General features: G+C 37.1%; 1 protein-coding gene across 1 annotated transcript; it reads left to right on the top strand.

Annotated features, from left to right (window-relative positions):
* Positions 1-360: 360 nt before the first annotated feature.
* Positions 361-10,410, top strand: sparc (secreted protein, acidic, cysteine-rich (osteonectin)). The gene is made up of 10 exons (XM_079838792.1): positions 361-490; positions 4,608-4,677; positions 4,888-4,914; positions 5,366-5,453; positions 6,743-6,864; positions 7,107-7,227; positions 7,764-7,897; positions 8,944-9,092; positions 9,259-9,407; positions 9,490-10,410. The coding sequence occupies exons 2-10, from the start codon at positions 4,621-4,623 to the stop codon at positions 9,516-9,518; spliced, it is 876 nt and encodes a 291-aa protein (XP_079694918.1). The 5' UTR covers positions 361-490; positions 4,608-4,620; the 3' UTR covers positions 9,519-10,410.
* The last annotated feature ends 3,451 nt before the right edge of the window (positions 10,411-13,861 follow it).

The following is a 13,861-nucleotide window of genomic DNA, read 5'->3' as shown; positions in this document are numbered from 1 at the left end:
ATGGTCCACTCTACTGACTGTTAACTTTGCAACTACATGTCAGCTCTCATTCGAGTATTAGTAGACTGTTAGGTTAGGGTTAAGTGTTAGGGTCAGTAAAATAAGTTCACATGTACTTTCAAAGTTAAGAATATCTAAAGTGGAACATCAAAATAAATGTAGTTGCAAACAGAATGTCTAAAGTGGACTATCAAACTGTTACCAAGTCATATTTAACACTATGAGATGATAAAGTTAATGATCACATAGCAATTACCTACAGTTAAGTTCAAACACGAACTTAGTTAAAAGTATACATTGAGTATAAAGGTCTGTGAGTTGGATACAGAGAGTTAACATGTGGGACGTCCCACCCTGACTGAGTGAAAGGGGTTGACCAGACCTGCCCACAGCAAATGTCTTCTGTGTGAACTTGTATTGCTGTTAGACAGTTTTCGGACCCTTCCACCAGCTGACTTCTCCTCTGGCTTCTCTGTTAGACAGACAGAAGGTAAGAACATTCATTTGGGTCCTCTTCTATTCTTACATTCTGCATAAAGAAAACATACAGTGAAATGTTGATTTACTAATACTTTCAAAACCATTGCCAAAACAATTCTCAATAACAGTAGTGCCTTACTTGCATGCTAAAAAGATTGTAAGGTTTCAAACAATACTTTCCCATGTGTATGTCTGAAAGCATTGACCTCTCTGTAAAACTTCCACTAGAAACAGGTGTCTCAAACTTTGTGTGTTGCTTATTTATTTATTCTGGTATCTTTGTAAAATAAATGTGAACAGACTATTTACCAAGCTAATGTTCTTATTGTGCTGTTTAATCAAAGTTTGAGCCTAAAACACGCACTGTAGCGCTCAGAGCAGCACAATATTGAGGTATTGTGTGCCACATATGCAGCAGGAGGGGTGAACACAGAGTCAGGGGTGGAGGGGGAGGGGAGAGAGATTCAGCCCAATAGACCCCTCCTCTTACAATTACTCCCATCAAAAGGAATGCGTGTTTCCATGGCAATTTTTCACCAGCTGTTTGAGACCATGTCGAACGAGGCAGATGTCGCTGCTGTAGACAAACAAAAATCGTGTGAAGACACACTGTCAGCCCACAGCTCCCGGAGGGGCCAGTGTTATAATATAAAGATAAAAGTTTTGTTTGTTGAAAAAAAATTTTTTTTTCCAAATATTATTTCATACATTTTCCAAAAGGGGTTTTTGCAGCAATGCCATTTTTGGTTCCTTTCAATGAAAGTTCTTAAAATAACCTTTTTTTTTTCTTTCTTAGAGTAAAGAACATTTAATAATTTAATAAAGAACTATTAAAAGATTCCATGGATGTTAAAGGTTCTTCGTGGAACCATAGATGCAAATAAATAACCTTTATTTGTGAGAGTGTTTGCAAGATTTCATGAGAAATGTGTGGTATGGCATGGATAATATTTTCCCCCAGGTGCAGCAAAAGATTTGAACAGATTTGAAAGAAATATTGAAACATACAATCATTGTATGTGCCTTTGGGTGAAACAGAAAAGGTTAAATGTGTTTTTGTGTGCAGGGGTTTTGTAAAGACAGAAAACCACACAAATCAGATGCGTTTGTCTTATGGCTTATATTTACAAATGCTTATGGACTGGTGAAGTTGCAGAAATCGAAAAAAACAAACAAATCAGGTTAAGAATGTGGATTAGCGCAAATCTAGTTTTAACCCCATTTTTAACTCAATGGTTTATGGCTTACGATTTTCTTGAGGATCAGATAAATATAAACGAGTCATATTTCATGGCCACAGATAAGGTCTTTTCAAGGTGATACGCTTTTGTACAGTGTGAAATTAATTTCCTTTCCCTCAGACAGTTGCTCTGTTCTTTGCACTGGATAAAGGAGACCGCTAGGCAGTAATAACAGAGCACTTTAACTTACAAACAGCAGTGGGGGATGGGCGGATGTAAAAGGTCAGGTGATTGTTAACTCAGGTTACATGGATCTTATTTGCTCAGTTACTCTCTTTTGACTGTCTTTTGTCTAACTCCGAGGTCCCTGTACTCCTTATCCTCGTCCCCCACCCCCACCTTGTTTTTCTGCACAAGGTTTAGCTTTGTAGTAGCAATTCGTCGTTACCACAGAAATCCAGATAAGGTTACAGAGAGATGAGTTTTAATTTCCCGTGAAACAAAACCCCAGGAGTAAAACAAAGTGTTGATTTGGTGCTGTAGCACGTTTCAATGTTAGCATATCAGCACTGATTTGTTTGAAACCCCACTTTTTGTCACATTAAATCTTTTTTTTTTTATGTGACTGGCAGGTTCGCTGTTTGTTTCAGTGAGAAGGAGTCTGTTTTTCTGCTTAGCACTAAGTGTCGCACAGATGCAAGCAAGGAATTGTGCCGTAATGGACAGGTGGCTTGTGCAGAGGTTTACTGCTCGTGCCAAGTGACTTCCTGCTCCATAAATCGACTATGCCAAACTCCATCCCAGTGCTGGCCATTGATGATGATATTTAGTTTGTGTTTAATATTCTAAAACTACCGTGGATGATATTAGGGTAAGCATAGCAAAAGTATTTTCTCAGATGTAATTTATTGTTTAGTATTTAAATTAGCAAGAGATGCGTTGGCAGCAAGTCAAATGTAGTGGATACCGTTTTGCAGCTCATTTGTTTATCTAGAGATTGAACCACCTGTTTTGCCGCTTCGGAGAGGGAGAGAACTCAGCTTCTGGAAAATGACTCTTTGGGGAAAAAAACGCTGAGTACTGAGCTGCTGTTTTCCTCCCGGTTTACACCCAACAACCTGCTGCTTACCTTACTTAACTCTAAATTAAATACTGGGTAAAATGGCATCCTTTATACCGCTGACTTTCCTTGAGTTCAGGCATGTTTGATTTTCAAAGCGACCTTCCAAACAAAACAAGTTGTTTTGCTCTAAAGTGACTAATGGACTTTTACTTCAGCCAAAAAAGTGACTTACATAAATGCGCCAAGTCGTCTCCTGAAAGGAACAGAGTGGACATCCAAATTAAATACGGGACATGATGTCGGGTCATTTCCTTCGTCCTATGACTCACACAGCCTCAGTCTGTTAAAAAAGGGACGTTTTTGTTGACGGAAAGCGAAAAGATTCCTTGTCTGCCATGTTTCAAGACGTCAGCATGTGAAGAGGGTGACAGACTCTCTGTAGTTTTCCATGTCTAAGTCTATTAGAGATGTGGGCCGTCTGACCTTGACTCGAGCAAACACCTTCTTTTCCTTTGCCAAAGAAAACAGGGCCATTGAAAGGTTCACACACCGGCTAATGCTGCTTTCAAGAGATCATGCACTCAACGACAAGAGTCCTTGGGTGAACTGACCAACAATATTACTCAAAAATCCAACCTAATGGAGGATCCATCGGTTTCCATGACATATTCGAAGGTTATTTGAAATCTAAAACCACATTTTTGTGAACAATTCGACAACACAACCAACTAAATGGGGTCAATTGGAGTCAGAATATGCTTCCAACTTACTGATAGTCTTCTCTTCTCCTGTTGTGGCGTATATCCGAGTGAAACTAACTTCATGCAGTTTTTCTTGAAGAAACTAGGAATTTTTCAACCTTGAGCAACAAGCCAAGGAGATTCTCGGCAGTTGCTGGGCAAATTATCCTCAGGTCAGTGGTTTCAACAAGACCTCTCAATTCCCATAAGAATTTTACAACTCGGCCAATTACTGCACAGATTGTGTGCACTAATCCCACCCATTATCCACTCATGCACAAACAGGTCCCACCACAGCTTGAGGGGTGAGAAATTAGCTTTGCTTTTTTAATCATGTCATGAACCAGTCAAAAACCAAATATTCACCATGATTATTACATGAACTTGGCTGATGGATGCTCCCTCAATAACCAATAACTTTCATAATCAAACACAGTCAATCACGTAACATTAAAATGAGCCTTTCATGTTAGCTAGTTCCATTACCGCATCTGTTTTTATTTTTATAGAAAACCAATAGTGCCTGGGTTTGATCTTTGATATTTAGTGCACCAAAAATGCAGTTGATAGAATCACCCCAGTGATGGTCTACCCATGGCTGCTTTGAACTTTCCAGCCATTAACAACGTATATCTATATTGATACAAAGAGACAAGGGGAAAGGAAGAGAGATCTTTGGTACAGAGAAAATGGACATAAGAGTGAGTGCTTTCAGACAAACAGCCCCTATCTTCCTGCAGGAAAGTGTCGTTTCTCAAGGAGAACATATCACATCAGTCTGTCTTCCAGGCGCTCTTTGAGAGAGAGGAAAGCAGTCAAGCTAGCAGAACAAAGACAGAAAGAGCTCTTATCTCAATCAGCTTCTGTGTCTGGAGAGACTGACTTCTGTAGGCTGCTTATCCGTCGTTGAGCATACAGAACAGGTCTGGTGGCCCAAAACGCGTGTGGTTCAGCATCTGAGGTCTTGAACTGAGGTGGTATTGATTTCGAACCGCGGGTGTACTTAAAAGGGATATTTAGGGCCAACTGGAATATTTGTGTGTGATTGTGTTGACTCATACTCCTACAAAACATGCATAATACTAACATGATAATGTGATCCTCTGTAAATACTTACCTTAGTTTTTGTGTGTTTATGCTTAGGCTGAAACTCAAGATGAGGGTTTGGATCTTCTTCCTTTTCTGCCTCGCTGGCAAGACTCTGGCCGCTCCTGTAAGTAAATCTGAAAGAGAAATATTAAATAAATGTATTATTTGTATTAAGTATTATATAAATATTTTTATTATAATAAGAATTACATGTAATTAAACTGTATTTAATGATAATACATCGTTTGTATGAAGAAAAGGGAAAAATAATATAAATATAAGCCCTCAGTAATGTTGCTTTGTTTACTAATCTCCATACAATTTTAATTTACAGACCGAGGAGGAGCCAGTTGTTGAAGAGGTATGTTATATTTAATTAAACTAAATATTTAATTAAATAAAAAAATTCTCTATGCTTTTTTTTATAAGGCCAAACTGCATTTTTAAGAAGCCTTGTCAAGCCAATGGCCAAAAATAGACACCGCACCCCCATTATGGGACCAGATGTGTTTACATATGCACATGTTCAACTTCCTGTTAAATTCCCCTGGGGGAATGAAATCCATAAAAGTTAGAAAATATATCTGAAAGGGACTAATTACAATTCATTGCTTCGCCACATGTGCACACAGATGCCAGTTGTGATGGACACAAAAGCAAAACTCTTGTTGTGGCTGTGCAGTAACGTGGGTCATTCGCTCCCATTTAAAGTTCAGTTTTACATATTTTCCTCACATAAAAGAGGAAAGCTGTGTTTAAAACTGGGCATGGTTCAACAGGCCATACCCATAATACTTTTTTTTGTAATTCAGGAGTTGGAAGTGGGAGCTAACCCAGTCCAGGTGGAGACCGGAGAATTTGATGAGGCCATTGAAGTTGTGGAGGATGTTATTGCAGAGAGTGAGTTTGATGTCTTTTCCACACCACCACCAAAGTTTTGTACAGCACAGAGATTTTTCTGCTGTTTGCATCATGTCTTCTGTCCCTGTATATGAGTGAAGTTGTGATAACGTGTGTAGATACAGAAGTACATGAGACCACGGGTAATAACAGGCTGCAGATGAGTCAAATGTAGACAGCTATAATTATGTTCAGACAGACTATGGTTATACTGGACTAAGTTGATGCCAGTGCCAGTCATCTAGCCACATGATGTGTTTGCCAACCACAGAATATCTAGGAAGGGGAAAGAAATGTAAAACCACTGGAGAAGAACATTTTTGAATAAATGCCCTTTAAAGGAATAAAATAAAAATATAACAAAATAAAATAATAAATAAGTACAAATATTAAAATTCAATATATGCCCTTTAAAGAAATAAAATATATGAAACACACATATGTCTGTATATACAGTATATATACTGTAATAACACATGTATATGTGTATATATATATATATATATATATATATATATATATATATATATATATATATATATATATATATATATATATATATATATATATATATATATATATATATATATATATATATATATATATATATATTGCAGCAAATTATAGGGAAAGTTCACCCAAAAATGAAAATTCTGACTCACCTTCATGTATTTCCAAACCCGTAAGACTTTCGTTCATCTTTGAAACAGAAATGAAGATCTTTTTGATGAAATCTGAGAGCTTTCTGTCTCTCATTGACAGTCTACACAACTACCACTTTCAAGCCCCAGAAAGGTAGTAAAAACATCATAAAAGTAATCCATGTGACTAAAAAAAAAAACTTAATTTATCACTTTATAAGATATTAATCTCCAATGCCCATTCATGAGAGCATCACGACGCATGCATGTTGTGTTGACTTGAGAGCAGACGCTGTTGTGCAAATGCGGGTTGGAGATTAATATTTTGTAAATAAAGTGGTAAATTTGTTTTTTTTTTGCACAAACAAAGCACTCGCGTCACTTCATAAAATTAAGGTTGAACCACTGGAGTCGCATGAATTTCTTAAATTATGTTTTTACTACCTTTCTGGGGCTTGAAAGTGGTAGCTGTCAATGGAGGGACAAAATATTACATTAAAAATATCTTCATTTGTGTTCCGAAGAGGAACAAAGGTTTTACAGTTTTGAAACGGGTGAGAAATTAATGACAGAATTTTCATTTTTTGGGTATACTAAGCCTTTAAATAGTTTTTTTCAATCATTTTCATCAATGATTTTTCCTTACAGACCCCTGCCTAAACCATCACTGCAAGAAAGGCAAAGTGTGCGAGGTTGATGACAGCAACCAGCCCATGTGTGTGTGCCAGGACCCCTTGACCTGCCCCGCCCCAGTTGGAGATTTCGAGCATGTGCGTTTCATAGTCATTTCCTTTCCTTCACATCTGTCTCAAGTCTCCACATGTGTAGTGACAGCAATGCCTAGGAGTACAGTGCATGCACACCATTTTAGCAGTTTGATTGAAATGCTGGTTTATGTATTGGGAAAATAATGTCAGTAAACATTAGTAAGATACCTTGGGGAAATCCAAACCTGTCAAGTTGACAACCGTGGCATTTATGGCTGCTCATGTTTATGCCATTTATTTCACAGATCTGTGGCACTGACAACAAGACCTATGAGTCCTCCTGCCACTTCTTTGCCACCAAATGCGCCTTGGAGGGCACAAAGAAGGGCCACAAGCTGCACCTGGACTACATCGGACCCTGCAAATGTGAGCGCACAACTGTGAAGGAAAATAAGGGACAAACATTCAAACAGACTTTGAGAGTAAAATTTAGACCGCTCACGAACTCAGCCATGAACGCAAGTGGAATTGAGTACTTTAGAGTGATTGATGGCTTGTAGCTTTGAGGCATCCCTGTTGCCCTCTCCAAACACTGAGCACAGGGCGAGCCTGAGCTTGCCAGTGCTGCTCCACAAAGCAAACCGAATCCCCCTAAATCTGCCTCATCCACAGTTGTTGTACGCCTGATGGGATGAGTTGGGACTGAAGGGCTCAGATGGAGCTCCCGCTGTGGCGTAGTCTCATCGCTAAGCAGGGTGTCTCAGTCAGAGACTCAGAAAATGTGTTTCTGGTATTAACGAATTAGATACTAACATCCATGACACTAATATTAGCCAGAGGGCTGTAATTTGCCCCCTTTTAGACTATAATGCTACGTTATGTGCCAAGAGGCATGCTAGCATGCTGTCTGTGTTTATTATTTATTTCAAATCGATTCTTTTAATGTTTGGATTTTCCCTCAGACATTGCCCCCTGCTTGGACAACGAGCTGAATGAGTTTCCCCTGCGCATGAGGGACTGGCTGAAGAACGTGCTGGTGACCCTGTACGAGCGCGACGAAGAGAATAACCTGCTCACCGAGAAGCAGAAACTCAGAGTCAGTTCAACATTTTTGCTCTTTTTAAAGTCTGAAAAACCTTTAAAACACTGTCTAACCTGCTGAACTTTTCCATACTCCTCTACATGGACAGAATTTTAACTAAAGCTAAGAAAAAAAAAACCATTTAGTTTAGCCTAAATTTAAGGTTTATGTATATAAAATGTCCATCCATTTGGATTTAACTTAATTTGATGCATATTTATCAGTCATAGATAATTGATAAGACACAGGAACGATTTATGTAATACTGTCTGAATTTGTTTTGTTTTTCGTTTATATATTTATTTATATATTTTTAATCTCTTTAAAGAGAAAGTTCACCCAAGAATCATTTGTCATCATTTACTCACCCTTGTGTTGTTCCAAACCTGTATGAATTTCTTTCTTCTGTTGAACATAAAAGAAGATATTTTGAAGAATGTCAACAACCAAACAGTTGATTTAGTATTCCATCGTATGGGAAAAAATGACTATGGAAGTCAATGAGGCCAATAAACTGTTTGGTTACTGACATTCTCCAAAATATCTTCTTTTATGTTCAACAGAAGAAAGAAATTCATACAGGTTTTGAACAATACGAGGGTGAGAATATGATGACAAATAATCAGTTTTGGGTGAACTATCCCTTTAACTAACTAAATGTTGCTTGTTCCACCATATTTTAACCATGGTCATTTTAATTGAATAAATGTGATTGTTTTCGCAATTAACACAAGTATACTGATAATAAACTATTTGAATAAATGCATTTTATAAAAATATGATTTTACAATTTTAATAAAATCTAATATGCAAATAGTTAACTATGCATTGAATTTTTTTATTTTTTGGAGTAAAAAATACCGGTTTCTACCCGTTTAATTTTCAAATATGCATCACCTTAGGTTGATTAATTTATTAGATAAAACTGTACCCAAATGAATAGAAATGTTAAATGTTATTCAAATACATAAGTCTTAAATTTAGGCCTAAAGATTTTTTGAGTGCATAATTTAACAATAGTCAAAGCCTCTGAAATGCCAAACCTCACGCTGTGATTTTAGGTGAAGAAGATTTACGAGAATGAGAAGAGGCTGCAGGCCGGTGAACATTCTCTGGACCTTCTGGCCCTGGACTTTGAGAAGAACTACAACATGTACATCTTCCCCGTTCACTGGCAGTTTGGCCAGCTTGACCAGCACCCTGTTGACGGGTATGTTTAGCTCATTTTCACAGCTGTTCCAGCTAGATCCAAACCTATCATAGGCCTACTTCTGAGAAATTACCTTGATGGTTCGGCTAAGGGTTTTACTAACAAAAATGATTACCTAAGAGTAGCTTTTATCTAAAATCGCATGTGTTATTTTGTGTTTTATCAGATTCCTGTCCCACACCGAGCTGTCCCCTCTGCGCGCTCCTCTCATCCCAATGGAGCACTGCACCACCAGCTTCTTTGAGCAGTGCGATGCTGACCAAGACAAGTACATCGCTCTCGAGGAGTGGGCCAACTGCTTTGGAATCAAAGAGCGTGAGTTTCTGACAATGCAATTCATACTTTTTTAATGTTCGGTTGATTTTATTTGCTGACTTTGGCTGTTTTCTGCTTTCAGAGGACGTCGACAATGACCTTGTCATCTAAGCGCGTCTACCATAGACGCTTCCTAGTTACTATTGGGAAGAGGTGCTAACCCTTAAGTTAAAAAGAAAGTAAAGGTGCTAATTGCGATTTCTAACAAGCTGCATATACCACTAAACATTCATAATGTTTAAAAATAAAATGCACAATCCACACGGTAACTATCACAATGAGTGATTGAACACTGCCCCTTTTTTTTAAGTTAGCTGAAGATGGTAAAACAAATGTTGGACAGGCTGTATTAAAGAGAGAGTTAAATATGAACTGTGTATGTTGTGAAAACACTTTTTTTTGCTTTGGAAATGGATCCACAAATGTTTTTTTTTTAAAACTCAGAATCAGGGCTTGAATTGTAAGTTTGGAGTTTGGATGGTGGAAATGTACAAAAAACACAATAAAGTTTCCAAATAAATGTTCTTTCTGCTTGCTTTATAAACTTTTAGTTTTGTTTGTTGCACTCTTTGGTGGTGGATTTATTGTTTTGATTTCTTTATTAAATCTGAAAACGTCTTTAATTTGAGCCCTGAATATCTACAGGCTGATGTTTTTATTTGCATATTGTTTCCTGTCAGAAATCAGGGCCAAATGTTGGGTGTTTTAAAAGTTGAAGAATAAAAGGAAATATTATTTGAATTCAAGAGGACAAAATCTCGCAGGATGAGATGTCTTTTTTTTTTTCTCCCTCTAACATATTCACATACATTTGCAGTATTTGCCACAATGTGAGCACTATGAATCTCTTTACAGAAATAAAAGCTACTGAAATTTCCAACCTCAATCTTTGCATGCATTTATCCATTTGTCTTGATCTGTTTCCCCCAGGTTCATAACATAACCCATTTATACTCTAATGTTTGTAATGTGGGCAGAATGAAAAAAAAAATTGTCAAACGTGATGTTTGCAGATCATTTGTTTTATTCCAGTACCCAAGATCATTTTAGCGTAGAAGTAAATATGACTGCATAAACACTGTAAATGTGCAAAGAAAACAATGATGCCTGCATGGTCAGTGGGAACTGTACACTGTGGGGCTAAAAATCTGGAACACATATGTTAGTAGTTTCCTTGAGGGTGGAGTGGATGTTTACGTAATTTCCTTTTTGCCTTTGCATTTAAAAATATATATTTTAGGACCCTGTATTTACAGGATTATATTTAAGCGTCCGAGCCGGTGTGGCTACCTCAGTGTTTAACTGGTTGCACTGAACGGTTACTGTAAATGCTGCAAAAAACATCAACAAATCAAACTGAAACAGCCCTTTCAACAAGCATGTATTTATAGATTTGTTTTCTAATAATTTAGGCTAAGAACTATAGATATCAGAGGACTTTGCTTTAAAGTCATAATCTGTAGTTCTTCACACTTATATGTTCATATTTCTAAGCATCCATTAATTCAGGCTCTATTATAGTTCAAACTAAAAACTCAACAAGTTTCAAGTATGTTGCATGTATTGCATGAAGCAGTGGGAAAAAGAGTCGATGGTCTCAGTGGGATAGTCAGTCATGGGAAAGCAGAGCTAGAGAGAAAGAGCAGGATTTACCCAGTCACCAGGCTTACCCTTCCAGCCAGACACTCACATCAGGAATTTCAAACAATGGCAGAGCTCCAGCCAGAACACTGTGCTGCTCCGTCCAGCCCACTTCTGCACCGGGAGGAGGGGTAAAACGCTCTTCTCCACTCCTTCTTAACCCTAAAAACAGAATGCTGGTGGAGATCACAAAATCCAAAACACTTACACAAGATCACTAGAAACAAATATACTATTTCAGCTGATTTTGTTTCAAAATTATGACACACTATCACTCACTGCCAGTATCAGAAATTATTGAGAGTGATGTTGTCATGCTTATTTTAGTGTTTCCATCCAAGAAAAAACAACAACGTAATATTTAATATTATAGCTACACTTTAAAGGCACAATATGTAATTTTCGCCGGTAGACGTTGCTTATTCAAAGCAAAGGCGTAGCTTGATGACGCCTTGATTTTGCAGAATCATGGGAGTTGTTGTCTTCACCTCTACAGCCGGAAAAGAATCCAATGGGACTTGGGCAGAAATTATATTAATGGTTGAGCTAATGTAATAAAGATTTATTAATGTTACTGTAGTATGAATCAGGGTGGGGCTGAAAGCTTTTGGAGCGGCCAGTGGAGCTTCTTCTTTCCGGTCACGCAGCACATATCAGATACATTTAAGTGCATTGAAAGTTATGTTATAATGCTACTCTGTGCGTTTGCTCGGTGGCTACTATGAGACACTTGTTGCACACTACAGTAAGCTCGATCGATATTAGACAAGGTAAAACATGGTACTTGCGGTAAATCAAGAAAACAAAAGTTAAACAATAAGACAAATTGTGTTGAGCTGTATAACAATGATTGGTTTTCTGTCGATGAATGTATCCAAACAGCTGCTTGCCTGTATATCAAATATTACTGTCCTGTACATAATATACTAACGTGTCTTTAGTGTTTCCATAGTTTCTACATAAAACCGTAAATCAAGGGTAATGCGGGTATGATGTCATTGATAGGGGACTCACGGACACGGTCCATGTCCTGGTTAAAATGTCTTAGTGCCAAACATTAATCACATGAGCCAACTCATACAGAAAGATATCAGTTCTGCTGTTGTTCATTTAAAGCTGTGCATTAAATTATAATGCTAGCTATGGATTATCACACGTATACCCCTACAGGGGCATACCTGCTCCGTCTCTTTCATCTCAGACTCATCGATTCATCATTTTATTCTTTTTAATTCTCTTTACAACTGTTTTAATTATCCTTGTTTATATTTTTACTTCTTAGCTATTTTATTTCTTCTGCATATGTTATCACTATTTTGATTCCACTTCTATGTAAAGCACTTTGAATTACCATTATGTATGAAATGTGCTATATAAATAAACTTGCCTTGCCTTATACCATGGCATTTGTCAGCATTAACAAGTTAAAGCTGTCATTGATGTTTGCAGTGCAGTATTTGAATATATAAAGATTATGGGTTTTTTTCCCCCATCAGTAATGGCTTGTTAGATCTAGCATTCTGCCCGCATTAAATCAGACACAGATTTGCAGGAGTGTGGTAAGAAGATTACACTTATTTGAATTAATGAATGATTTGAATTCATTAGAGAGAGAGAGAGAGAGAGAGAGAGAGAGAGAGAGAGAGAGAGAGAGAGAGAGAGAGATGCATCTGTGAACCTGCATCTGCGTCTCTCTAGGCTGTATTTTGGTCAAAACAACCTGTCCTCACTCCTCAGACCCATATTATACAATATTGATGTAATCTTGAAATATAGCCTAAGCGTCCTTTACATAAATTCTACTGTAAGAGGTTTATTTTAAAATATAAGAAATAAGATTTCACATCTGTGTCCGTAACTTACACATTAGATATTTATGAAAATATTTGTACACCTAGATTTGTCATTGTAAATAGCCTAGGCTACATCTTCTCTGTGTCAGTGTTGATACATATGAGAGAAAGGCATTCATTGCTGAACAGCCTTACCACTGAACATATTGAACAGATGAATACAAAATGTATTTATTTGCATGAACTTTTTTCCATCCCGATTGATTGTCATAGCTAATAAACATTTTGTTTGAGAGAACTCACTTTCCCGGTGCCTGCAGTCCAATCTAACGGTTAAATCGTATTTATTCTCATGATCCAATACAAACAGCGCACAAACATCTCTTGAACACAAAAATGTTCAGTAAAAAAACTCAACTAACGAGAGCTGTTGAATGTTGGCAATGGCAGACACAAACCAACCGCACATTGTTGCATGGCTTCATGGGAAGCGTGTCGCCCCCTAATGGGCAACATCAATATAATATTCATATTATTTACAAATCATACTTTATATTACACTCTAATGCAGTTCTTATTATCTGGATTTATAAAAATAACACCAGAATCCGGGCTAAAGATTTTCTCCACACACATATTAAATGTACTTCACTGTGACCGCAAACAAATGGGTTAATCTCATTGGGTTATTCAAATATTTTGCATTGCGACTACTTTCACGACATTGATTACCCCACAAATGTCATTACTGTATTGAGCCGGACACTGTCTCACTATTTTCTGTAGTAATTATCATAACAGCACAGCAATATTATTATACTGTGATTTTTAATGAGCTAAATGGATATAGCATAGCATCTGTTAATAAGCATATGTACAACAAATAATACCATGATGTATACATATCTATATAGCATGGCTATACTTAAATAAACAAATGTTTTAATTACCACAATATGAAAACATTTGTATTTATTTAATTATTAAATAAATATTTTGATAACACGAATGGGGAAAATG

Source organism: Gobio gobio, assembly GCF_949357685.1.
Source record: "Gobio gobio genome assembly, chromosome: 16".
In the NCBI taxonomy this organism is placed as follows: Eukaryota; Metazoa; Chordata; class Actinopteri; order Cypriniformes; family Gobionidae; genus Gobio; species Gobio gobio.
This window is presented reverse-complemented; position numbering and strand designations above follow the sequence as displayed.